Source organism: Brassica napus, chromosome A2, assembly GCF_020379485.1.
Source record: "Brassica napus cultivar Da-Ae chromosome A2, Da-Ae, whole genome shotgun sequence".
NCBI classification, from domain to species: Eukaryota; Viridiplantae; Streptophyta; class Magnoliopsida; order Brassicales; family Brassicaceae; genus Brassica; species Brassica napus.
This window is the reverse complement of record NC_063435.1, coordinates 416,920-440,701: the sequence shown is the minus strand read 5'-3', so window position 1 is coordinate 440,701 and position 23,782 is coordinate 416,920. Positions and strand designations below refer to the sequence as shown.

At 36.1% G+C, this 23,782-nt stretch overlaps 8 protein-coding genes across 8 annotated transcripts; 4 read left to right on the top strand and 4 right to left on the bottom strand.

Annotated features, from left to right (window-relative positions):
- Positions 1 to 22: 22 nt before the first annotated feature.
- LOC125581619 (VQ motif-containing protein 31-like) lies at positions 23 to 1,314 on the bottom strand. The gene is made up of 2 exons (XM_048747376.1): positions 953 to 1,314; positions 23 to 698 (listed from the first exon to the last, which is right to left on the bottom strand). Exon 2 carries the CDS (start codon positions 643 to 645, stop codon positions 169 to 171), a length of 477 nt encoding a protein of 158 aa, XP_048603333.1. The 5' UTR covers positions 646 to 698; positions 953 to 1,314; the 3' UTR covers positions 23 to 168.
- Positions 1,315 to 1,537: 223 nt separating this feature from the next.
- Positions 1,538 to 4,620, bottom strand: LOC106380536 (uncharacterized protein At5g08430). The gene is made up of 7 exons (XM_048747355.1): positions 3,642 to 4,620; positions 3,454 to 3,554; positions 3,201 to 3,260; positions 3,004 to 3,054; positions 2,757 to 2,827; positions 2,354 to 2,670; positions 1,538 to 2,230 (listed from the first exon to the last, which is right to left on the bottom strand). Exons 1-7 carry the CDS (start codon positions 4,261 to 4,263, stop codon positions 1,716 to 1,718), a joined length of 1,737 nt encoding a protein of 578 aa, XP_048603312.1. The 5' UTR covers positions 4,264 to 4,620; the 3' UTR covers positions 1,538 to 1,715.
- A 436-nt stretch (positions 4,621 to 5,056) lies between these two features.
- Positions 5,057 to 7,466, bottom strand: LOC106380535 (KRR1 small subunit processome component homolog). The gene is made up of 11 exons (XM_048747362.1): positions 7,114 to 7,466; positions 6,925 to 7,035; positions 6,731 to 6,799; positions 6,488 to 6,544; positions 6,297 to 6,335; positions 6,118 to 6,222; positions 5,943 to 6,025; positions 5,771 to 5,852; positions 5,542 to 5,685; positions 5,359 to 5,436; positions 5,057 to 5,249 (listed from the first exon to the last, which is right to left on the bottom strand). Exons 1-11 carry the CDS (start codon positions 7,393 to 7,395, stop codon positions 5,172 to 5,174), a joined length of 1,128 nt encoding a protein of 375 aa, XP_048603319.1. The 5' UTR covers positions 7,396 to 7,466; the 3' UTR covers positions 5,057 to 5,171.
- An 840-nt stretch (positions 7,467 to 8,306) lies between these two features.
- Positions 8,307 to 10,773, top strand: LOC125581607 (lipoyl synthase, chloroplastic-like). Its single transcript, XM_048747348.1, has 7 exons — positions 8,307 to 8,769; positions 8,853 to 9,016; positions 9,572 to 9,662; positions 9,788 to 9,945; positions 10,030 to 10,201; positions 10,293 to 10,403; positions 10,510 to 10,773. Exons 1-7 carry the CDS (start codon positions 8,365 to 8,367, stop codon positions 10,585 to 10,587), a joined length of 1,179 nt encoding a protein of 392 aa, XP_048603305.1. The 5' UTR covers positions 8,307 to 8,364; the 3' UTR covers positions 10,588 to 10,773.
- A 373-nt stretch (positions 10,774 to 11,146) lies between these two features.
- On the top strand, positions 11,147 to 12,793 carry LOC125581608. Its single transcript, XM_048747351.1, has 8 exons — positions 11,147 to 11,475; positions 11,561 to 11,648; positions 11,735 to 11,820; positions 11,894 to 11,972; positions 12,065 to 12,124; positions 12,217 to 12,338; positions 12,424 to 12,495; positions 12,592 to 12,793. Exons 1-8 carry the CDS (start codon positions 11,207 to 11,209, stop codon positions 12,692 to 12,694), a joined length of 879 nt encoding a protein of 292 aa, XP_048603308.1. The 5' UTR covers positions 11,147 to 11,206; the 3' UTR covers positions 12,695 to 12,793.
- Positions 12,794 to 15,117: 2,324 nt separating this feature from the next.
- LOC125581603 lies at positions 15,118 to 16,725 on the bottom strand. The gene has a single exon (XM_048747344.1). It carries the CDS (start codon positions 15,419 to 15,421, stop codon positions 15,212 to 15,214), a length of 210 nt encoding a protein of 69 aa, XP_048603301.1. The 5' UTR covers positions 15,422 to 16,725; the 3' UTR covers positions 15,118 to 15,211.
- Positions 16,726 to 16,817: 92 nt separating this feature from the next.
- LOC106396847 (alpha-galactosidase 1) lies at positions 16,818 to 19,205 on the top strand. Its single transcript, XM_013837347.3, has 12 exons — positions 16,818 to 17,052; positions 17,144 to 17,202; positions 17,283 to 17,339; positions 17,413 to 17,447; positions 17,528 to 17,631; positions 17,807 to 17,882; positions 17,975 to 18,099; positions 18,185 to 18,268; positions 18,342 to 18,406; positions 18,496 to 18,669; positions 18,746 to 18,936; positions 19,041 to 19,205. Exons 1-12 carry the CDS (start codon positions 16,877 to 16,879, stop codon positions 19,131 to 19,133), a joined length of 1,239 nt encoding a protein of 412 aa, XP_013692801.2. The 5' UTR covers positions 16,818 to 16,876; the 3' UTR covers positions 19,134 to 19,205.
- Positions 19,206 to 21,218: 2,013 nt separating this feature from the next.
- LOC106396524 (alpha-galactosidase 2) lies at positions 21,219 to 23,740 on the top strand. Its single transcript, XM_013836935.3, has 14 exons — positions 21,219 to 21,460; positions 21,539 to 21,597; positions 21,674 to 21,730; positions 21,826 to 21,860; positions 21,951 to 22,054; positions 22,131 to 22,206; positions 22,291 to 22,415; positions 22,485 to 22,568; positions 22,671 to 22,735; positions 22,796 to 22,878; positions 22,953 to 23,043; positions 23,132 to 23,181; positions 23,246 to 23,386; positions 23,480 to 23,740. Exons 1-14 carry the CDS (start codon positions 21,339 to 21,341, stop codon positions 23,570 to 23,572), a joined length of 1,185 nt encoding a protein of 394 aa, XP_013692389.2. The 5' UTR covers positions 21,219 to 21,338; the 3' UTR covers positions 23,573 to 23,740.
- The last annotated feature ends 42 nt before the right edge of the window (positions 23,741 to 23,782 follow it).

The window sequence follows — 23,782 nt, the reverse complement described above, 5'->3', positions numbered from 1 at the left end:
CTGCAAAGCTAGATCATAAAGGTCTACACAAAGAACAAAACATTGCAGAAATGTTACAGAGAGTGAACAGTTTTTACTCTTTGAATGATACTGCTGTGAAAATGTTACATGTACATGATCTTTTGAGGTAGTAGGAAGAGAACAAGCTTTATGATTAATCTGTTGAATCTATGGTCTGCCACTTGAATTTGGAGATGTCAAAGGAAACAAAGTAAGCAAGTCTGGCTCTGTATACCCTGGTTTAGACCTTGGTGATGGATGTAAGTAAAAGCGTCTTTCCTTAATAGCTCTCTCCTCTGGTTCTGCTTGGTCCCCTTCTATCAAGGACAAGTCAGAGAACAATGAAGAAGGGGTGGTAATACCAGATTTTGATGATGGTCTTGTGCCATTGGGCTTAAAGCTTAGAGGAGGTTTGACAATTTCAAGCTTTGGCCTCATACAAGGCCTTCTCTCGTGAAGCTTAGAAGTTGGCTTCTTTTGCGTGGCGGGTTTTATCAATGTTCCTTCTGGTACTTCTGCAGCATTGTTGTTCTCTGATGGACCTGTTAACCGCTGCACGATTTCTCTGAAAGTGTTGGTGTCAGTTTGAACAAATGTAGTAACCGGCTTGCAGGTTGTAAAGTTCTGACTTCCTTTGTTATTCATATGTTGTGACTAAACAGGCTTTGGTTTACACCCGTCTCCTTTTGGCCTCTGACCTGTGACAAAAGAAGAGGCAATTGTGTACTCAAACCTGAATTTGCTTTTGATTGTTGTATACTCAAAAATCTATATCAAAATGATGTTACTAATTGTAGAAATGAAAATGAAAATGGCTTTGTAATGTCTTAAACATTGCTTCTTTTGTCATCTTTATGGTGTTTAACTTGCTCATATGATGAGAGAACTTGTTCATCTATGAATCCCGACAAGAATCACAGGAAATGATTCTTAAAAAGGACCAAAGAGATACCCGAAGAGCAAGCTGAGGCAGCAAGTGAAGGCAAATGCACGTTTCTGAACCCAAATCAAGAAACTTAAAACAGAAGAAAACAACAAAGAGAGAGAGCGAGAGAGAGAGAACTAAAAGAAGGTATAAAGACTGTTGTTGTTTAATGGTCACAGCTCAGAACTTGTTCATGTACCAGAAAAGAGAAGAGGAATAACAGGAGAAGAATATAGAGGAAAGAGGAAAAGACTCTTTACCCCCTTTAGTGATAACCTTTTTTGGGTTTGTGTCACTTGTTAATTTGTTTGGTCAAACATAATGACACATTGTGAGGAGTTATATTTCTACCTTTTGCCGTGAAGGAATAGAGAAAGGAAGTTAAAGAAGGAAGAAAATGCATGCAGTTTCTGAAAGACGTCACGTCACAGCAAACTTTCTCCCCAACTATCTAAAACCAAACAACGGTTTTTTTGTTTTGTTTTAAATGGGATGTCTCTGTTTGAATGTGTGATGAGATACTTAACTATATTCTGCAAAAGGAATCAGTTCCTAAGTTTAACAGTCATTGACAACAAGATTCACTAATCACTATAGATATAGACAAGATTCTGCAGAATAATATGATTTGATAAAACAACAATCTGTTCATCTTATGGAGTCTTTAACTTTAAGGTCATAAAAATGCTACTATGGTTTTTCTTTTATTTGCAGTTTACTTAAATGGAGAACCAAAACCTATTGCAATCTTAAGACAAATAAAGATCAATGAATCTAGTCTTCACTCTCTTCAGGTACTTCCATTAGCTAAAAAAACTCCACGAAGAACATCGGTTAGCAAAACTGCAGAGCTCAAGCTCTGTCCTGTCATCCAAACCTTGAAGCCTTTGTAGAAGTAATCTGCGTCGTTCCAAGCTTTGAGTTCTGTGAGAGAGAAAGGTCCTTGTATATCACCCTGAGGATCTTTGTATAGCCAGCTTGCCTTCTCTCTATCATATGGTGTGCGCCTGTCCCTTTTCCTTTTCTTTTCAGATAGGCAAGCGGAGGAGGGAGGAGAGCTCAGAACCTGAACATGTTCAACTGTAGGGTCTAGAGTCTCTCCATCACCACAGTTCTCGTCTTCATCGCCATCGCTAAGCTCTATTATCTCTGATGGATTTGGCTGAGCTTGAGATCCGTTGTTATGATTTAATACTGGTATGCTTGACTGAAGCTGAGAAACTTCAGGCTCTTTAGTTGGCGTTTCTTCTTCTCCAGTGATGCCATTTGCTGTCTGCTCTACATCTCTATGAAGAGATTCATCACCTGTAATTGAGAAGATGCAAATCTTTAGAAGATCCTTACATCAATTCCTCTACCAAAACCAGCATAGCCATGGCAAGATGCAAACACACTGAAACAAGAACGCTACACATTGTTATGACGCACCTGCAGAAGCAGTCCATGTTGGCAAGTCCACAGCATGAGACGTGATTCCCGGAGTTGTGATAGTGTTTGACATCAGAAAACCATTACTACACTGCTGATCGTCTCCACCAAAGAGGTTGCGGACTTCTGGGGTTTCTTGGATGCTTGATATTGGAGATTCGCTCAATCGTTGTTCATTGTCACTCTTATGAGCCTCAGGGGACGCTTCAGGGTTTGGTACAAGTTCCTCTCCAATCACTTCTGGAAGTTCACGGAGTAGCCGGGACTGTTCTTCTGGAGTCTGAAGAAGCTCCCTCTTTTCCAGATACTCAGACAGCGTAACAACTCATGAAATCAAGAAAAACAATTCACAGACGTTTCAGATCTCACTATCCTAATGATATTAAGTCGTATAAAAGGATATTCTCTTCGCCATCCCTTCTCAGTGGCTTGAGCAATACGCTTTTGTAACGATGCCAGTTCTCTTCCAAGCCACTAATAAGTTCAGTCACCACAAGAGTTGAGTCAGTCAAAGAAATAGAACCACATGAGTATTTTTCAGCTAGAAACACAGTTAAAGCTTGATCAATGTCATCACTGAAGTCATGCTCAAGAGCTGAGGTAAACAGGCGATACAGAAATGAAGCAGGAGAGGAAGTTAGCATGCATACGTGTTTTGTCTGATCTTCATGTAAACTTCGAGCCTTTTCTTCCATCTCCACCTAGCCAAAAGTTCAAATGAATTTTGATTAAAAAGCCACAAAAAAAGAAGTCTTAAAACTCCATAAGCAGAAAAAGGTGAGCTAGTTGTTGGAATAGGTGACAAATAAGTGCTTATCTTTAATCCAGAGATAGAAAACAAACTTACAATTGTGGGCTGCTTAAGAGAACCGTTCTTTATTCTCTGATGCAAATCTTCACATTCCTCCTACAAAATATTTACATAAAAGCTAATGAATGATACACCATAAACTATAAGGCTAGAATAGACACTAGTCAAACAAATTTAATAATGAAAATAGAAACCCAGTGGCTGGCTGTCAAAGCACACAGGTACCTGATTTATCAATCAACTGGAAGCACAAAACTTGAGAAATGAACAAAATTTCTAAGTAAATTACCTTGGAGAAATCATCATCAGATAGCATAGAGATAGAAACGTCTTTTACACAATTAGTAACCTGAAGAAGAAAACCATCAGTCCCAGGCTCCTTCTTCACGCCTAGATAACAGACAAAAAAAACAAAACGTACAAAGAGAGCTCAGCTTTCTACTGCAGACCAGATATATAGACTTTCAGAAACATTACCTGTGACCTGAACAAGCTGATAAGGATTCTTCTGAAGATAATCATTAGGGTCAGACCTAATCCTCACAAAACTCCCCAACACTTTACCCTCAAAGGCCTCCTGAGACTTCTCGACCAGCTCCTGAACCAAACTCTTCCTCAAGTAGACCATCTTAACATTCTCACTCACCATCTTCGCAAAAATACCTCTAGGCTTCTTCTCAACAACCTTCCTTATCTTAACCACCTTCTCCGAACGACTCACAATCTGCGCCTCATCCTCGTACAGATAATCAAAATCCGCATCATCCTGATTCTCCTCGTAATGCTTCTCCAGTAGATCATAGACCTTGATCCTCAGTATCGTCTTAGCCCCGAAAAGCGACATCAGCCTATGGTCACACGCGACTTTCTTCTTGTTTGAGGAATCTATGAGACCGTTCTCAGCAATGTACCTTGAGATAGCCTCGCTAACCTCGAATCTAGAGATCTTGGTGGTTGTGTCTTTGCCTAGAGAGTGAAGAAACTCGATGAGTTGTCTTGAACCCCATCCTATGAACTCGAAACGCTTAGCTCTAGCTTTCCTTTTCCTTGAGCTAGTCAAGTGGCTAGTGCCCTCTTCAACCCAAGTCATGTCTCCCATTTTACACACCTCTCTTCTACCAAAACGTTCTCTCACTCAAAACTACTCTATTCGTCTAAAGTCTAAACCTTTACAAGGAGGGTGAAGCTGTAACTGATTCTTATTACCAGAAACTAAACTAAACTCGTGTCTTGCCGTAGAAATTATCACTTGACAAGTGTAGGAAAATTCAAATTGGAGAGAGAGAGAGAGAGAGAGGATAAGACCGCAACGGATCGCCGGAAAAGCACAAAAATTTCGGCGGGGGAAGACGATCGGCGAGAGCTCAGATTCTCCGGCGGCGACTTTTTTAATCCGAGAATCGCTACGACGCAAATCAATCCTCTCCCACTTTCTATTTGTGAAGCTAACAGAAAGTAGAAAGTAAGAATATAAGAAACAAAAATATAAAATATTTATCTTTAACTAAATAAGCGACAAAATTATTTTATAATTATTTTTTAATATGTGCAGGTGATTTCGAAATGCAAAACACACTCAGTATAGAGTGGAAAATAGTTGTATATATTTATTTTTGAAAAAATATTTTTCCATTGTTATCAATTTAAAAAATTTATATAAAACTGTATAAGGGATGAAATAAGGAAAATACAAATATTAAAAGAGAAAAGGGACAAATCAAGAAAGTAAATATTGAGAAAGTGAGTGATAACTTTTACTTTTCCACTAATCTTAAATATACACAAGAATATTATTTAGATGATTTTGTTTAAGCTTGCAGATGATATACATTTTAATTTATACACCAATGATAAGCTTGCTGGTGTTTAAATATTTATGAGAAACTATTTAGTGGCTCCATAATAATTAAGATTGAACTTGTTTATATAGTTTTGAACAAATCAATATTTTAAAATTTTCAAACAAAAAGGCTTTAAGATTAATCTTCAGTAACTTAAGATTTATCTTCATGCAACAGCAATATACTCCTCTGCATTCACTTTTTCTTGTGTCTTCTTCTGCTTCTTCAACTCCTTTGTCTTGCTCTGAAACCAAAACCATAGATAATCAACAACAAACAAACAACTAACTCAGTGCCAATTCTCCTCGATGTAACCATTTGAACAGAGCCACAAGATTTAAAGACTTCATTACCTTTAAGGATTGTGTTAACTCGGTTATATCTTTCTTGCTCTCCTCAGATTTGTTTAAGTTGTTGTTCTGAGTAGGTTCCTGCAATTCAAAGTACAATGAGTAGTGTTAGAAAACTTCTAGTAGAGAAAGAGAGAGAGACTCGGTTTTGATATTGTGACAACAAAAAGGCAAGAAGAGAGAGACCTCAGGTGGGAGGAACGAGGCATCTCTCTTTCTTTTCTTCTCTGCACTCTTCTCCGACTGTTTCTCTTGCTTCTCCTGCCACTTCTTATCTGCCTTCTTTTGGTCATTCATGAAGTATTCCCCAGACTCCAACTGCTTATCAACCTGGAAAAAATCATACAACAAGGTCAACGGATTTGCAGGAAAAAAAGAATAATCAAAAGCTGAAACTAGAAGCAAGTTTTCTTGCCTTGCTAGGCGTCTGTTCAGGAGGTAATGTTGTATATGGCTTCTTCTCCTTGCTTTTGGGCTTGATTTGCTGAACATTCTTCCTGAGGAATCAAATTTGAAATAGATAGATGAGTTACTGAGAATGTCACCCGATTCAATAGCCATAAATTAGAAAGAAAGAAGGCCCGTACTTCCTGAAAGTAGGAAGAAACCTAGCCCAGCTTTCAGTTGCAAGCGCTGGATCCTTTGCCAGTTCCTTTCTCATCATGAGATTCTGCATAACCAAGTGCGGAAGCATATAAACCAATTAGACATAGGCTCGAAACACAAAGAACCACCAGTAACAGAGAAATACTTCATACACACCTTTATCTGATATACCGGATGAATCTCATTACGTAGGCACTCTTCCACAACTCTTCGAACTTGTTTTAGACCTTTAAAAGAACCCATTGCGGCTACAGTACTTCCCTGTTAGACGCAGATAAACCCCAAGGAATCAAGAAGATATGTGAGACATTTGCAAAAGATTCACACACAATTACCTGAATTAGAATGTAACAGTCTAATAATATTTCCATCGCCTGCAAGAAACCAAAATCATTAAAAGCCCCAAAGCAAAAAAGCAGAAGTTTGCATAAGTATACAATAGTATCACACTACTAGCATCACTATGACTATAAATGACCATCTCTAAAGATTAATCATAGGACTTAAAACCAGATAGACAACAAACCTTCAAGGTAGAAGAATTAGGACCCAGAAGCCGCTGCCTTCTTTTGACAAATCTTGCCTGAAAAGATAGTCTATATTAAGAACTCGTTGACAATGCATGACAGATACTTACTGAAACTAAACTTATTCACCACGTTATCAACTACTCTATGCCTATACTAGAAGTAGTGGCCAGAGTAAAAAGGTGGTACTGATTGTCCTTAGATACATCAAAATGAAAGCTTAACTATGAATGACTTAGTACCTTGTTCCGAACCAAGTTCCCAATCTTGATGATATCACATTGCACTTCATCTTCGAGAATCTTTATTGCCTGTAATCATTGAAGAACCATAAAACTCAAATATCAGAAAGTTAAAGACTTTCAATTAGTCCCTAAACAGAGTCAAGTTACATCCTTTTCACCACCAAGATGAAGTGTGGCACAAGTAAAAATACCTGAGGAGCAGGAACACTTCTGGAAAGAAGCTTAATCAAATCCCTAGCTTTAACAACGATATAAGGATCTCTCGTCTTCCTCGTCGTCGAAACAGTCATAGACCCTTCAACCTACCAATCCCAATCACCAGATTTAAAACCCTAAACCCTAGAAAAACCCCCAAATCAACGTTTAACTAATTAATTCACCAGGTTGAGTTTGCAAGCGACGCCGTATTGCTTGAGAGCTGATTCGATCCTGGGCCAAGAGTCCTGAAGATACTTCTCTCTGTACTTAGGAAACAGCGTGGAGAAGGTGCTGACTTCGAGCATGCCGGTGGGGTTCCACGCCGGATCGAACTTCTCGATTGTCCATCGGTCGATGTTTGGGTCGTCGTCCCACGGCTTCGGCTTGTCGTGATTGCCTCTGTACCTGACTTTTTTATCTAGATTCTGGTTATCGTGATTGAGCTTCTCCTCCACCTCCGCCATTGAATTGGAACACTCTTAGAGACGGCGGGCGAAGGTTTGGTTTATATTAGGTTTAGGGTTTATCACCTCTTTAAATCCTTGGAAGACAAAATGAATTAAATTGATCCGATGTTAAACCGGACCAAACTAAACCGGAGTGGTTGAATCGAAACTGGTCGTTGGGAGAGATCTCGATTTGCTAGATGAAATAAGGGTGGGTGTTCAGATATCTATTTGGTTCAGTTCAGTTTATTCGAATTAATGATTTTTGAAGTTAAAAAAATTAGTACCTTTCGGATATTTATTAATTCGGTTCAGTTCAAATATTTGCAAGTTCGATTCATATTCAGTTAAAGTTCGAATAACCCATCTAAATTATTTAAAAGATTTTAAAATTCATGTATTTTAATTTTCTAATATCTAAAAATATAAATAATATATTACATATAAATTTGAATAATATCTGCCAAAACAGCCAAACGTAACATAAAATTGGTTTGAGTTGCATATTTTGATATATAATCAATAGACATTTCAATGTATTTTTGGTGTTTTTGCATTTGTTTAGCTATTTTAACATTTACTTTTGACTATTTATATATATTTTTCTATTTTTAGATATTTATATATATTAAATTTAAAAATAATTAATATATTGACGTATGTAAATCTATTTTAGATACATACTTTGGTTCGGGTCAGATTCGGTTATTATTCTTAAGATATTTCGAACACGTTCGAATATTTAACCAATTTTGGTTCGGACTTGGTACTACTTTTTCGAACCGAATTCGGTTCGGTTCTTCGGATTCGAGTATTTTAGCCAGCTCTAATAAATTAATCTGATGTTTAACCGGACAAAATTAAATCGAACCAACATAAACCGGAGTAGTTGAATCGAAACTGGTTATTGGCGGAGATCTCGAAGTTGCTAGATGAACTAGAGTCTCTACCTTCTTCTCCATTTCGCCCACAATCTCTGAAACAAAAATGATTCATCACTGCTCCATAACGAAACCTGCTTTCTCAGTCTCGATCTCGACCCGCAAGCAACTTCGTTCCACCAGCTTCTTCAATTTCGGCATCCGATGCGGATCCGGGGATGTATCGTCGCCGTCGTCGAAGCGGACCAATGCGGTGTCGTTGTCGTCGGAGAAGGATGATTCGTCATTGAAGAAGAATCTGATGGAGTCTGGAGTGAGAAAGAGCGAATCTTACCCAGGAGGGATGCCAAAGATGGGACCTTTCACGGGGAGAGATCCGAATGTGAAGAAGCCTGAGTGGTTGAGACAGAAGGCGCCACAGGGGGAGAGGTTTCAGGAGGTGAAGGAGTCGTTGACTCGTCTCAAGCTCAACACTGTTTGTGAGGAAGCTCAGTGTCCTAATATAGGCGAGGTGTGTTGAAAAGAAAAAAAAAAGTTAGTTTTTTTTTTATCATTGTTTAGGATTGTGAAAGTAGATAGCTTTTGGATGTGCAGTGTTGGAATGGAGGTGGGGATGGTATAGCAACTGCGACGATCATGGTTCTTGGTGATACTTGTACACGTGGCTGTAGGTTTTGTGCGGTTAAAACGAGTAGAAACCCTGCTCCTCCTGATCCAATGGAACCGGAGAACACTGCCAAGGCCATTACCAGCTGGGGGTAGGTGTATTTTATTTGATTTTTCTAATCTTAGCAATGTTCTTACGTTCTTATTTTAGCTTCTTTCGTGTTCTTTGGGAAGATCTTTATGAAATTTGACACGTGATAATATTTCTCCTAGTTTTGAGGAGAATCTTAGTCTCATGGACAATACTTCACATAGCTTTATCGTTAATTTTGGTAGAATAAATGAAGAGGGTGATATGATCACATTAGCTAATGACCTGTTAGTGAGAAACTGATGATGAGAAAGCTGTTACGTGAGGGAAAGAAGAAAAGTATAAATAGAGATGATTCTAATTGAGAGAGAGTTAGTTAGTTGGTTGGTGTCACTTGTGGCTTGGCTTGCTTCTCTCTGAGAGCAAGATAGCTTTCTCTTGTAAGGCCTCTGTTCTTGATAAGAAAGTGACATTGTTCTTATCAGAGGGGTGAAAATTAGAAAATGGTGTTGTAGTCTTTTTTTTTTTGCGTAGTGATTATGGTTATTGAAGCCTTATATATTTCTAGGAATCAGTGTAGTATGATATGCTTTCTTGGCTTTTTCTTTGTTTGCAGTGTAGACTACATAGTTATCACCAGCGTAGACCGTGACGATTTACCTGATGGTGGAAGTGGACATTTTGCACAGACTGTTAAAGCTATGAAGGTCAGTCTAATTTTTTATGCATTATAGGAAAAGAGAGCTCTGTCCCATGATCTCTTAAGAATAATGTTTTTGCCCATTTCTTGCAAGAGTGTTTCTGAGTGAAATTTTTGTTCTCATTTCTGTAGAGACTTAAAGCGGATATAATGATAGAGTGCTTAACTTCTGATTTCCGTGGAGACTTGGAGGCTGTTGACTCTCTTGTTCACTCGGGATTGGACGTCTTTGCTCACAATATAGAGACTGTGAAAAGGCTCCAGCGACTTGTGAGGGATCCCAGGGCTGAGTGAGTGTCGTTTTCTCGTTCTTCATACTTTTGTTACATATATGCTTTGCACAATTGGTTATGCCATAAATGTGGAGAATGCAGTTATGAGCAGAGCATGTCGGTTTTGAAACACGCAAAAATCAGCAAGCCTGGAATGATCACAAAGACTTCCATAATGCTCGGTCTTGGAGAAACAGACGAAGAGTTGAAAGTAGCAATGGCTGATCTAAGAGCGATAGATGTTGACATCCTAACACTTGGTCAGTATCTACAGGTAAAAAAGTCTTACATAGCATTTCAGACATTTCCAACACAGAAAGATCCCAAGAAACATCAGACGACCTTTTCTTTGTTGTACAATGCAGCCAACTCCACTGCATTTGACAGTGAAAGAATATGTGACGCCTGAGAAGTTTGATTTCTGGAAAACATACGGAGAATCAATCGGATTTCGCTATGTAGCAAGTGGACCACTGGTAAAAAACCACACGAACAAGCTCTTACTTTGAATATCTCAAAGTCAAAATAGCTGAGACGCTCTCTGATTGAATGATTTGGATTAAATTTTATATACTTGTGCAGGTGAGATCTTCATACAGAGCAGGAGAGCTTTTTGTCAAGACAATGGTGAAAGAAAGCTACGCTAAATCCATGTCTTAGTTGGCTATTAATCTATTATAAAGCCGAGGATACTCAACACAAAGCCTATGTAGTTGACTTCATTCAGATGACTCTTATGCTGCAAATCTTTGTTGTAGTTTAAGACACAAGCTGAATGAAAAGGAACAACTTCTTGTTTCACAGATAATCAACTATGGGATGAACCAAAATCGATTTTTGATTTCACTCTATAAATGGGTTTAGTAGTAAGGCTTATTCTTCACAATCTCATGAGAGGCATGAGTGTGAATCTTTTAAGCAATTGGTTCTTGTAATGATTCTGTGTGTCTTTTTAGGTCATTCTGGATATTTGATAATATGATTATATGATGTGGGGGGATTAAAGAACCAGCAAGAGGTTCAGTTCGGTTAAGCTTCGGTTTACGATTCATCATATAGAGGAAACTGTTACATACGGTCTCGATTTCGATTTTGGATTAGTTTGGTTTAATATTTTAACGGTTTTTTCAGTTATAAGTTATGGTCCGCTTGTCGCGGTTCTCGGTTTAATTTTGATTGATTAAGTCATGATAAACCGGACTGAACCGGTGGATGTGTCTGAAAATGGTCAACTTGAGCTACACTCAGAAACGCGAACACATCGAAGAAGGAAGCAGAAATGTACAAAACTCATCTCTTATCCCTCTCCTCATGCACACTTAATCTAAACCTTCCTCTCTCTCCCTTCCTTGTCTCTCAGAGACAACCACTGTCTCTCCACAAGCGCAATCTTCCCTCTCTGTTCTCTGTTTCCGCTACTTCCGACAACATTTCTGCTGACAAGAAAGGGTCTGGAACGACGGCGAGAGGAAGGAGATTACTCAAAGTTAGAGAAGAGAAGAGAAAACGCGACTACGACCGTCTCCACGATTACCCATCTTGGGCAAAGTACACTTACCTTTTGCACACCAAGTGTTTGTGTTATTGCCTGTGTTAAGATAAAGAGTGAAAGTATTCACCTTTTAAAATGCAGGGTGCTGGAGAGTGCTTGTAAAGATGATGAAGAGCTTCGAGCTGTTCTTGGTGATAGTATAGGCAACCCTGAGCTCATGAGAAAGAAGGTTGTTGATGGGTTTCTTTCTCCTTTTACAACGCTTTGTGTCTTTGTTTTCTATCGAATGTGAAGTTGGAAAACATGTTTGTTCAGGTTGAAGAAAGGGTAAGGAAGAAGGGAAAAGACTTTCAGAAGCAGAAGAGTGGCTCTGTGCTTTCTTTCAAAGTCAGCTTCAGAGAGTGAGTATCTCTTTTTTTTTTTTTTCCATTGCCTCAGAATATGGTACCAATGTTCTTGTATTGATATCTGCAGTTTCAATCCTGTTGACTCCTTCATATGGTTTGAGCTCTATGGACCGCCTGCAGATCGAGATGTTGATCTTATTGGAAGTGTAAGAACTAGTTCTTCCTATTGCAAAACGCACTCTGGTAGCTCAATGCTTCTCTTATTGGCTATAATAGTGAAAATTGAGTTTGTTAACAGGTTATACAGGCGTGGTATGTTATGGGACGATTGGGCGCTTTCAATACATCTAATTTGCAGGTTTGTTCATCATCCGCTCTGTTTCTTCTGTTACTTCTATATGTATTGCTGGTCACAGTTTCGTCTTGATGATATATAGACTATGATTGCAGCTAGCAAACTCATCAATGGAATATGATCCTCTCTACGACGCAGAGAAGGGCTTCAAAGTGATGCCTTCATCCTTCCATGACATCAGCGACGTTGAATTTCAGGACAACTGGGGTCGTGTGTGGTAATAAAAGCTTTTCAGACAGATCCGTTCTTTTCCAAAGAATCTCCTTATCATCTGTGTACTTAGAATAGAGTTTAACTGGCAGGGTTGATCTTGGTACCTCTGATATTTTCGCCCTTGATGTGCTTCTCAACTCTTTGACAGTTGTGAGTTCAGAGTAAGTAACACGAGAACTTGTTTCTTCTTATCCTATTTGATAAGATTGCTTATGTTTGCAGATAGCTTTAATTATTGTTTAATATGAAAATTTCAGGTACTTGGGTATTCAACAAGTAGTATTTGGTGGGAAACGAATGGGAGACTGGGAAGAGGGAATGACAAATCCGGATTTTGGTTACAAGTACTTCAAGATCTGATGTATCTTCTGAAAACAGTTTTGTTATATATAGTCTTTTCTTTTGTGCTCTTGAGAACATAACTAAACAATGTTAATGAAAGGATTAAGCTTAGATCAATACAACAGCCTAAATGAAAAGAATGCAATCGGATAATTCAATGTCCAGTCTTGTGTGATTAAACTCACAGATTAATAACAGGTAACTAAATGTCATGATTATTTAAAAAGATAATATACATCGGTCCAACATCTTTTTTTTGTTTACTCTCTCTCTAGAACGTTGATGAGAATGATGCTTGCTTAATGAATGCAATCGTTGAAAAATGAGAGTGATTTTATAGAATAGGAGAGTCAGAAAGAGAGATGAGAGGAACGCGAAGAAGGTGGGTCGGAGAGTTGATTCATGATATCACAGTGGATTCTCTCTTTTTGTGAGGGAGGTTTCTTGTGATCAGGTTTTATTTTCTGGGAATTGAAATAATCTTTTTACCAAACTAAGCACTAATGTAAAAAAAAAAGGTGAAATCAAGCTCATATTGAATTAACCCCTTTTGATTATATAACATTTTTTATATTAGATTCAATTCATAAGCAAGATTTATTTTGAAATCAAGCTTCAGCTCAAAGCTGCTTTGATTTTGTTTGACGATAGGTTTGGTTAAGTCAAGCATATGGTCATTTATTCAGCTGTTTGTTGACTAACTATCATTTGATTATTTTGCTAATGAATTTTAATGTAACCAATATGATTTAATGCTTCGGTCGACTAGTTTTGTTTTGGATTGATGGAACAAGTCTTTTTTTTTGGATCAAATGATGGAATGAGTCTTTTTTTTTAATTTGGACTGATGGATGAGTCTATTAACGAGTTTTAGTACTAAAATATGCTGGTGACTATAGTTGCATATTATGTTGTTATGCTTACAAATCCCATTTGACTATGCTTTGCTGTTTTGATTTAGTTTTTGATTGAATGAATCTACAACCATGTATAGTCACCGGTTGAATGAAGGAACTCATTCTGATGATCACTTTCCAAGTTTATCTTACCATTTCTCTGATTTAGTATTTAGGATGTTAGGTTAGGATAAGAGTTTAGGTTTTGAAGCAATTAAGTCATTTTATCTTTTAATTAATGTTAATTTAGTCATTTTCTTCTTGTGCACTAGTTTTGTCATAGTATTTTTTGTGTCATTTTAACCATTTGTCCAAATACATAAGGTAGTTGTTAAAAAAATTTGAAATTTTTTTGATTATTTAACCGTCTAGTGCTTAAGCGAATCCAAACGGTGACTACACAAATCTGTGCGTATGCTCTGAATTGGATACTGACCCATGGTTTTGTAGAGTGAACTATTGCTTGTTTTTGTGCTTATGAATTTGAACAAATTCAGTAAGATTATGATTCCCTCGCCTGGTTTTGTGTTGGATCGATGAAATGAGTTTGTAAACAAGTTCTTAGAATTAAAAAGCTACCGAATGATGGATTATTATGAATATTTGCTGCTTAGATTCTTGTTTAAGTTTTAGATTAGCTTCATAGAGTGAGTGATTGTGTTCATCGAAAAGAAAAACGGTTCGATAATCTGGTTTTGTGTTAGATTGACTGAACCTGCTACAAAAACCTGTAGAATGAGTCTCGAAACAGAGTTTTTGGTACTAAATTCATGTAGTTTCAAGGCAAATTCTAAATATTTATGTTTTTTATGCTTTGATGCTCTGATATAGTGTTTGGTGGTAAGAAGAAGTGCGTGAAACCAAGTATGACACTAGCATCACAGTACCACGCCTCCTTGAGATTGGTTAAGCCTTGTCTATAAAGTGTACAATCTTGCAATATTTAATTGTTAATTTGTGTATATGAAGGTCGTAAGTCACCTTGGTCAAAGCTAAGGCCTAGTGCTCAAACGGCTCCAATTCCAAACGGTGGCTCAAAAAATCCCTTTGTAAGCCTTGAATCTCATGATGCTGCCACATGGAGCAAAAAAGATAAGATTACATATGATTATTGGATCAATTTTGAGAGCACTCTCCACAAGCTCAATCCCGAAGAAGAAGCTTACTTTGTAAGTGATATGCTTTCTAGTGTTTGAGTTTTAATTATTTCTAATTGCTAACTCCATTTGATCTCACGACAAGGGGATAAAAAAAACTCTTAATCCACAATAATGTTTTACTTCTTGTAAAACAACTTTATCTACTACTCAATTTGTTTGTTTGTTTGTTTGATTGTTAATACAATGAGAATTTGTGATTCCTATTGGTAAGTGGTTGTTTAGTGTGTAACAGTTATTTGAGGTATGGTTGCTCATGGCTTGGAGCATTTGAATCATTTGCATGCAGACACAATATAATCCAACCTGTGATGTCAAACAAATAACTAGTGACATTGTTATTAAAGCATAATAAATACGAATCTTTGCGTCACAAGAAGATAAAAAGGTAAACACATAAAAGCAAAAGGGTCCGATAGAAACGAGTTTAAGGTTAAAATTGTAAAGGAAAACACACAGAATAAATTAAAGGGTTGCAACAATTAGGCAATGTAGATGTGAATCTTGAGGGCGAGGAGGAAGACGCAGACAAGGGAGAAGTAGAGAAGGGAATGGACCATAACAGAGACAGCACTTGTCTGAAAATTACCAAACTCAACGTATCTTTGTCGTCCAGGCAACTGAAACAGAAGTCCTGGCGTGAGCATCACGAAGAGTATCACCGTCACTAGTATCGGTCCCCAGTCCGACATTTTCTTCTTCTTTTTCTCTGTTGAATGTTGATGATGATTGCTTGAACGAATACGATATCGTGGAGAAATGAGAGAGCTGTTTTATAATATAGAAGAGAAAGAGAGGAATGTGAAGAAGGTGGGTCGGAGAGTTCATTCATGAAGCTACAGTGGATTCTCTCCTTTTTGTGAGGGGGTTTCTTGTGAATCAGGTTTCGTTTTTTTGGGGAATTGTAATGTTCTCTTTACCAAACTAAGCACCTTCAAAAAAAAAAACTAAGTACCTCTATGTAAAAGGTGAAAATACATAAGCTAGAGAGGATGTTCAAAGTATCTGAAATATTTTGAAAGCATGCAAATAAGACTACCGCAAAACCTAGTCTATTATAATACATTTTTTTATAAATGTTTCACCAGTATTTAGATAAATTTATTTACTAGTGATTACAACAATAGTATGATTTTTTTTGCTCATATATACACTCATTATCGAATTTGAAACTGATCAGTAATCATACACAACGGGATACTAGCTAATACATATAGCATGTAGATAATCTAATTTATTTACTCCAAATCTCCAAGAGAAATATTATATTGTCTTAGGATATTTGATTCTCTTATTTGGCCATGCTTTAGCTTACGTAGCAATAACAACAAAGATGATAATGTAGAATGGAACTCAAAACAAGAAGACAGGCTAGTTATTTGGACTTTTATCATCACAGACTGATGAATCAATAAGATTGAAAACCCTTTATTTAAATTAAAATTTATAAGGAGAATAGAAAATGCGATTTTGATATGCTAACAAAAAACATGATGTAATAGTTTGAAAATATATTCAATTTTAAAGTAGTGGTCGGTAATAGTTTCCAATCAGATGTCGCTAAGAAGTATTTGAATATACATATAAACAACAAACAACAAAAAGACAAGTATTATTAGAAGAAAACAGAAACATGTGTGTTGAATTTCGACTTTGCTTCCACTAAAAGTCAGTGTTATTTATCTCATCGGCTACAAGTCCAAGTAACTTGAGCTTCATTTTTCTAATAAATGAATTTGCTGTCATAACTTTTGAAATTTCTTATATAAAATTTCTTATAAGATTAGAAGTATAAAGTCCTTATGTGTCTTTGTGGACGTTATATTTATTTTAAAAGTAATATTTAAAAGTGATGTAATTATTAACTTATGAGAAATGTATGAATTGTATTATTGATATAATGAGAGTTACATAGCTTTATATAGTATAGAGCTATATGAATCAAAATAACAAATGAGAGGATCATATGACCATTAAGGAGAATATATGATGGAGTGATTATTGTGATTGAGTATAAATCATATGAGTCAACTCTAGCTAAAGAGTTCGAGGGGCAAAAAGGGAATAAGAAGAAGTTATAGAACACTCTTGAGTCGTGTGAGCTTCTACTATAAAAGCAGTGTTTGTGGACAATCCTTCTCGTAGAGATGGGGAGAAGAGAGAGAAGTGAGATGGTGAATATGTCAATACTTATGATGATGATGTCATCAACGTTGATGACGACGGTCTACTCTTCTAGACCAGTCCAAAGAGCCAGTGACGACTCTGAGATCTTAAGAAGACATTTGCTCGCTAATGGCCTCGGCGTCACTCCTCCCATGGGGTATGTGCCCCTCTCTCGCTCTATGTGGAACATGTCTCTGTTGTGTTCTTGAAGATGTCTGAAAGAAGTTTTGGCTATAATGAATTTGTAGGTGGAACAGCTGGAATCATTTCAACTGTAACATAAATGAAACAGTCATCAAAGAAACTGGTGAGCTTTTTCAATTTTTATTTGCATATGTTAGTCTTATCTGTCTTCTGAACAAATCGTTAATCATATGTTTGTAACAGCTGATGCTTTGGTCACCACTGGCCTCTCTAGGCTTGGTTACAACTATGTTAACATCGGTAATAACTCTATATACATTCATTTTATAATAACTCTCAAGTTGTTTGATTAATGTTTGGTTTGTTTCCTCAGATGATTGCTGGGCTGAACTTTCTCGTGACAAAAAGGTATTATCATCAGCTCTTTGTCCTCTCTTGTTACTGAACTTTGCTAGACTTTTTAATCTTGTTAAACTCTGTGGTTCCAGGGAAAACTGGTGCCGAAGAAGTCAACCTTCCCTTCTGGTATCAAAGCACTTGCGGATTATGTTCACAGCAAGGGCCTTAAGCTTGGGATCTACTCTGATGCAGGGTACACTCTGAGCCAAGTCCAATGAAACATTGGCCTTAGCCCCTAAAAAATTTTAGTAGTTTTTTTTATATAAGCATAGACTTTAAAATTATGGAATAAAAATTATAAAAATTCTTAAGAAATGTTTATAGTCTCCTGGTCCTGCATTGGACTCATATATATTTTTGGTTTACAGGTATTTGACATGCAGCAAAACCATGCCTGGCTCTCTAGGCTATGAGGAGAAAGATGCCAAGACATTTGCAGAATGGGTGCGTTTGTGTGTATTTTCTAACATTTTCTTCATAAAGTGAAAAAGAATGAGACAGTAAGTATAGTAACAATGCCTTGGTTTGAGCTTCAGGGAATAGATTACTTGAAGTATGACAACTGCAACACCGATGGTACGAGACCAACGGTCAGGTATCCAGTTATGACACGCGCTCTGATGAAATCTGGACGTCCCATCTTCCACTCCTTGTGTGAATGGTATACATCATGTTCCCTTTCACAAAGAAACATTGTGTTATGTTTCCATGGAAGAAGTAAGACTTTTGAATTGGTTTGTTATCAGGGGGGACATGCATCCAGCTCTGTGGGGAGCTCCACTAGGCAACAGTTGGAGAACTACTAATGACATCAATGATAGTTGGCTTAGGTAAGAAGAATAAAAAAATAAAAATTATGATAGGAAACTCCTGATCTTTACAAATGTTTTTGGACTTGTACAGTATGATATCAATTGCGGACATGAATGAAATCTACGCTGAGCATGCAAGGCCTGGTGGCTGGAACGGTAGTGTAATGAATGATTATGTTTTATTTTTTACAGATTTTGTGAAGGGTTTATGATGAGTTGTTGGTGACTTTGTTGTTGGTTTGCAGATCCGGATATGCTTGAAGTTGGAAATGGAGGGATGACCAAAGACGAGTACATAGTCCATTTCAGCATATGGGCTATCTCTAAGGCTCCTCTTCTACTTGGGTGTGACATAAGAAACATGACCAAAGAGACTATGGAGATTGTGGCAAACAAGGAGGTCATTGCTTTAAACCAAGGTACTTATTCACTGATCAGTCATCATTATGATGTTTGAGTATATATATGAAAGACAAATAAAATGTTTTATTGTAGACCCACATGGTGTTCAGGCCAAGAAAGCTAGAATGGAAGGTGATATCCAGGTTTGGGCAGGACCATTGTCAGGTTACAGAGTAGCTTTGCTTTTGTTGAACCGTGGACCAAAACGATCTGACATTACTGCTTTTTGGGATGATATTGAGATCCCTCCAAATAGCATTGTTGAAGCCAGAGATCTATGGGAGGTAATATACATACATACTTACATAAATTAAACACCATAACTTAAAATAAAAATCAAACGTTTTTGTGTTCTGATGAATGTGTTTTTGTTGTGATATGAGAACAGCACAAGACACTCAAGCAAAAGTTTGTAGGGAACTTGACGGCAACGGTTGATTCTCATGCGTGCAAGTTGTATGTTCTCAAACCTATTGCCTGATGTAATATCCGATTGTTCTGTTTTAAAACAATAACGGTTCGTATTAATAAAGTGTTCTACGTTATGCTTAAATTTTGAAACAAATATATGAGTATGTATGATGATGAACTCTTTGCTTTTTATTTTGTTTGGCGTAAGACACAAGTCATATTAAGTGTGTGTTGGTCCACTTGTGGGGAGCGAGACTCTCAGTCATTTCAATGACTTGAGACTTTACCTTAAAGTATACTCTTTCTACCTGTGTGGCTTTATACATGTTGATTTATACATATGCTCTTATTAAATTAAATCATGTTTTAGTGATTTCAATTTATAGATCAAAAGAGACCAAGATCACTATTTATTTGTTATTTTTGGGCATTGGGATTATCTATTTGGGGGTTGACAACTTTTAACCTAAATAGGAACAGGTTGTGAGATTTATTTACAGTAGTTGAAGTCTGGAAAAATATGTAAAGGATTTGTATATATGTCACATTCTGTTATATAAATATATAGGGTTTGATAAATCATTGATGAGATCAAATATCATATTCAGAAAGCACGCCCAGTTATTCAAGTCCACCCACTAAAATAATGGCCACAGACAATGACATGTTGAACCATAGTTTGGGGCTCACAAGTGCAACATCACACTTCAAGTCGTCCTACTGGTGCAATGTTGACAAATTTGTAATATCTTCTCTATTAAAAGAGAAGTACCATTTTTATCTACTATAAAAAAGTCATACTAGCCTTAGTAGGTCCATTTCATTAATTACATTTATTTAATTATTTATATTAATCTATTAAATATATAAAGATATTAATAATAAATCAATTTTAACTGTAAACTTAAATTTTATTTTTAGTTACAACAAACTGAGAAAAAATCTAACAAAATATTTTATTTAAATTAGTACCATTGATTAATTTCATAATTAATAATATATACTATTATACATTAATTTAAATAATATTTTATTATAAAAAAAAAGTGTATGCTATTTTTTCAAATTTTATAATTATATTCTATATCTTCTTTATTAAAAGAAATACCATAAACAATTCATACTAGGTCTATTTCATCAATTACATCTATTTGATTATTTAAGATAATCTATTTAATATATAACATTTCTAAAAAATCTTATAAATTATAGAGATATTAATAAATAAATTTTAACTGTAAATTTAAATTTTATTTTTACTTATATTTTGATATGTTGGAAAAAATCTAATAAAATCTTAATAAAATTTTAAAATATTATTAAATTAATGCAGCGATTGATTTCATAATTAATAATATAGTATTATTATAATCTATTTACTTATAAAATCTCACAATATACTAAAATAAATAACATAGAAATATAAATTATGCTAAGAAAATATCAGTTCTATAGTATAACTAAATAAAATTTTAAAATGTATTGTATTCAGTCTGTAAAAATTAGAAAAAAATGAAGGAAATTCTCAATTTGTTTATTTCATACTATGAACTTATTTTACCAAACTTGAAAATATATTAATATATAATAACAATTAATAATAATGTTAAATGTATAAAACAAATCATTATACATTAATGATATCGAATAAGAAACATATTCAATAACATTATAGATTTACACAATATATAACACTAAAATATAAATTATATCTTTGAAATTTATGCGATGGTATTTGTTATATATTTATAAAATGAAAATCTACCCGCACGGATGTGCGGGCGAAAAATCTAGTAATTCTATTATATCAACATGTGTGGATGCATAAGATTTAACGATATGAATATAATAATGTATTTGGTACAAAAAATATTCGATTGTCTCTACTAGAATCCAGTGCGATCATGACAATGAAAAACCTAACCATTTTTATTGAAACGCGTGAAGGATTATGTTGCTGTGTTTTGGATCTAAAATGGCATTATCAGGTCACAACCTAAAGTGGATTCGCCTCTGAAAAATATGTACTCCGTATCTGATTAACGAATAATAAAACAAAAATTAAAAATGGTAAACGTAAACGACCCACTTACTAATTTGTCTGGAGACAAACTAGGACAGTCACAGTGTCCGTGTGTGCATATATATATACACACAGATCTCTACATTTATTAGAGAACCCACTTTTGATTTTTCTTGAATCTCTCTCTCTCTCTCTCTCTTTCTCACGGTCTGTTAAGTTATTATAACCATTGAAGGAAACTTTCATCAAGCAATGGTTCTTCTTGGTTTCTTCTTACGGATCATTACTTTCACTCTGACTCTGACTCAGCTCGTTGATGGGTTTCAGAGTCGAATGTTGATAAACAATGGACTAGCTCTCTCTCCTCAGATGGGGTTTGATCCTCTTCACTTGTTTTCTCATTTCCTTGACTCGCAAGTTACTTACCTCTTATGATTTTACTTTCTTATCAGATGGAATAGCTGGAATCATTTTCAGTGTAACATCAATGAAACTCTCATCAAACAAACCGGTGATTACTCTTTATAGAAAATAAAACTGCTACAAAAATTATTTACTGATTAACAATATTCTAAATTTCTCTGCAGCTGATGCAATGGTTTCAAGTGGTCTCTCTGCAAGAGGTTACAAGTATATCAACATAGGTAATTCAAAGTAGACCATTTTTTTACTCTGCTTTTTTCTCATATCTCTGTTTCCTTATTATTGTCTACTGTTTTTTTCTGTGTGTTTATTACAGATGATTGTTGGGGTGAACTTAAGAGAGATGCTCAGGTTAAATAAACACAACAAGAAGAATCATTCTGTTTATTTTTATAACAGTTTAAGAACTTAACTGAGATGTGTTTTTGATGTATTTGACAGGGAAACATGGTTGCCAAAGCATCAACGTTTCCTTCAGGGATGAAAGCTTTGTCAGATTATGTTCATAGCAAAGGGCTTAAGCTTGGGATCTACTCTGATGCTGGGTATATATATACACACACACAAGAAAATGTTGCATAGTTGATAGTTTCTTTGTTTATCTTATTTTTGGATTTCTAGGACTTTTACCTGCAGCCAAACCATGCCAGGATCACTAGGGCATGAGGAACAAGATGCCAAAACATTTGCCTCATGGGTATATATATGTATTTATGTGTGTGATTGTTTTATTTGAAATCAAGTCCTAAAACTTGAAGGTCTTTTTATTATGGTGCCACAGGGGATTGACTACTTGAAGTATGATAACTGCTTTAACACAGAGACAAGTCCAAAAGAAAGATACCCAAAGATGAGCAAAGCTCTATTAAATTCAGGAAGATCTATTTTCTTCTCTTTGTGTGAATGGTAAGAATCAAAACATAATTTTTTTTAAGACAACTTTGGTCTGATGATGAAACTGAGTTGCAAGTGTAGGGGACAAGAGGATCCAGCAACTTGGGCAGGAGATATTGGTAACAGTTGGAGAACAACAGGAGATATCCAAGATAACTGGAAGAGGTTTCTCTTCTTTCATGGTTTTTTTTTTTTTTTTTGCAATTTTAATGTAACAAGAACTCGAAGATAAATCTTTTTGTGTATGTGTATGTGTGTGTTTATTAGCATGACGACCATAGCAGATCAGAATGATCGATGGGCGTCTTACGCAAGACCAGGATCATGGAACGGTAAATACTTTTGTTTAACCAACAGTTGTGAGTGGTTTTACTGAGAAAGTAATATAACAGATCCGGACATGCTCGAAGTGGGAAATGGTGGCATGACTAGAGAAGAGTACCGCTCACATTTCAGCATATGGGCATTGGCAAAAGTATGATGAAATGTTGTTTACATTGAATCTATAAACATACTTAAACAAACGTTGAATTGTGCTCTCTCTTGCAGGCTCCTCTGCTGATTGGGTGCGATCTAAGATCTATGGACAAAGTCACCTTTGAGTTGCTTAGCAACAAAGACGTGATTGCTGTTAACCAAGGTAACTAATATCAAATTAAAACACTTTCAGAATTGGCTCGTGCAGAATCCAAAAGTGGTACTAAGAGCTTTAGATTTTTTATGTTCAGACAAACTTGGGATCCAAGGAAAGAAAGTCAAGAAAGATGGTGATCTTGAGGTATGCACATACCAAAGACGAACAATATTAACACATCAACAATAACTTATATGGTGCAATGCAGGTATGGGCAGGTCCTTTAAGCAAGAAACGAGTAGCAGTCATCCTATGGAACAGAGGATCATTACCTGCAAACATCACAGCTCCATGGGAGGACATTGGTCTTCATTCATCAGCTATTGTTAATGCTCGTGACTTATGGGCGGTAACTTATGAATATACAAACCATGGAATCTCATTATGCATTACTATTTACTCACATTCTGAAAACTAATCATGAAAAATTTGACTAATGCAGCATTCAACACACTCAGGCGTTAAAAAACAACTATCTGCTCTAGTGGAGCCTCATGCCTGCAAAATGTATACGCTCACCAGATGCAAAGCTTAAGATGTTCTTCTTCTACAGCTAGAGTCAATCAAGTGAAACCGATCCCTAGCAAAATTGTAACAATTCTCTCCTAATCAATGTACTTACTATGCTGAAAATGAGATGCCAGCATCATAATATGATTGATCCAAATACCATTATAATAAGAATAAATTTGAGTTATATCAACTCTCTCTTATAAAAACCAAAAAATCCAGATGTTCGCAAAGT

Bases quoted from the DNA above. Each gene is read 5' to 3' on its own strand.
- LOC125581619 (XM_048747376.1), bottom strand. From the start codon at position 645: ATGAATAACAAAGGAAGTCAGAACTTTACAACCTGCAAGCCGGTTACT.
- LOC106380536 (XM_048747355.1), bottom strand. From the start codon at position 4,263: ATGGGAGACATGACTTGGGTTGAAGAGGGCACTAGCCACTTGACTAGC. The intron at 2,671-2,756 runs ATATCCTTTTAT...ATGAGTTGTTAC, and splicing joins GAGAAGGGATGGCGAAGAGA to GCTGTCTGAGTATCTGGAAA. The intron at 2,231-2,353 runs GTGCGTCATAAC...TCTCAATTACAG, and splicing joins AACATGGACTGCTTCTGCAG to GTGATGAATCTCTTCATAGA.
- LOC106380535 (XM_048747362.1), bottom strand. From the start codon at position 7,395: ATGGCGGAGGTGGAGGAGAAGCTCAATCACGATAACCAGAATCTAGAT. The intron at 6,800-6,924 runs GTATTTTTACTT...CAATGATTACAG, and splicing joins GAAGTGTTCCTGCTCCTCAG to GCAATAAAGATTCTCGAAGA. The intron at 5,686-5,770 runs GCAAGAAAACTT...GATTTTTTCCAG, and splicing joins CTGAACAGACGCCTAGCAAG to GTTGATAAGCAGTTGGAGTC.
- LOC125581607 (XM_048747348.1), top strand. From the start codon at position 8,365: ATGATTCATCACTGCTCCATAACGAAACCTGCTTTCTCAGTCTCGATC. The intron at 9,017-9,571 runs GTAGGTGTATTT...CTTTGTTTGCAG, and splicing joins AAGGCCATTACCAGCTGGGG to TGTAGACTACATAGTTATCA. The intron at 9,663-9,787 runs GTCAGTCTAATT...TCATTTCTGTAG, and splicing joins AGACTGTTAAAGCTATGAAG to AGACTTAAAGCGGATATAAT.
- LOC125581608 (XM_048747351.1), top strand. From the start codon at position 11,207: ATGTACAAAACTCATCTCTTATCCCTCTCCTCATGCACACTTAATCTA. The intron at 11,476-11,560 runs GTACACTTACCT...TTTAAAATGCAG, and splicing joins GATTACCCATCTTGGGCAAA to GGTGCTGGAGAGTGCTTGTA. The intron at 12,125-12,216 runs GTTTGTTCATCA...CTATGATTGCAG, and splicing joins TCAATACATCTAATTTGCAG to CTAGCAAACTCATCAATGGA.
- LOC125581603 (XM_048747344.1), bottom strand. From the start codon at position 15,421: ATGTCGGACTGGGGACCGATACTAGTGACGGTGATACTCTTCGTGATG.
- LOC106396847 (XM_013837347.3), top strand. From the start codon at position 16,877: ATGGGGAGAAGAGAGAGAAGTGAGATGGTGAATATGTCAATACTTATG. The intron at 17,340-17,412 runs GTAATAACTCTA...TTGTTTCCTCAG, and splicing joins TTACAACTATGTTAACATCG to ATGATTGCTGGGCTGAACTT. The intron at 17,632-17,806 runs GTACACTCTGAG...TTTGGTTTACAG, and splicing joins GGGATCTACTCTGATGCAGG to GTATTTGACATGCAGCAAAA.
- LOC106396524 (XM_013836935.3), top strand. From the start codon at position 21,339: ATGGTTCTTCTTGGTTTCTTCTTACGGATCATTACTTTCACTCTGACT. The intron at 22,055-22,130 runs GTATATATATAC...TTGGATTTCTAG, and splicing joins GGGATCTACTCTGATGCTGG to GACTTTTACCTGCAGCCAAA. The intron at 22,207-22,290 runs GTATATATATGT...ATGGTGCCACAG, and splicing joins CCAAAACATTTGCCTCATGG to GGGATTGACTACTTGAAGTA.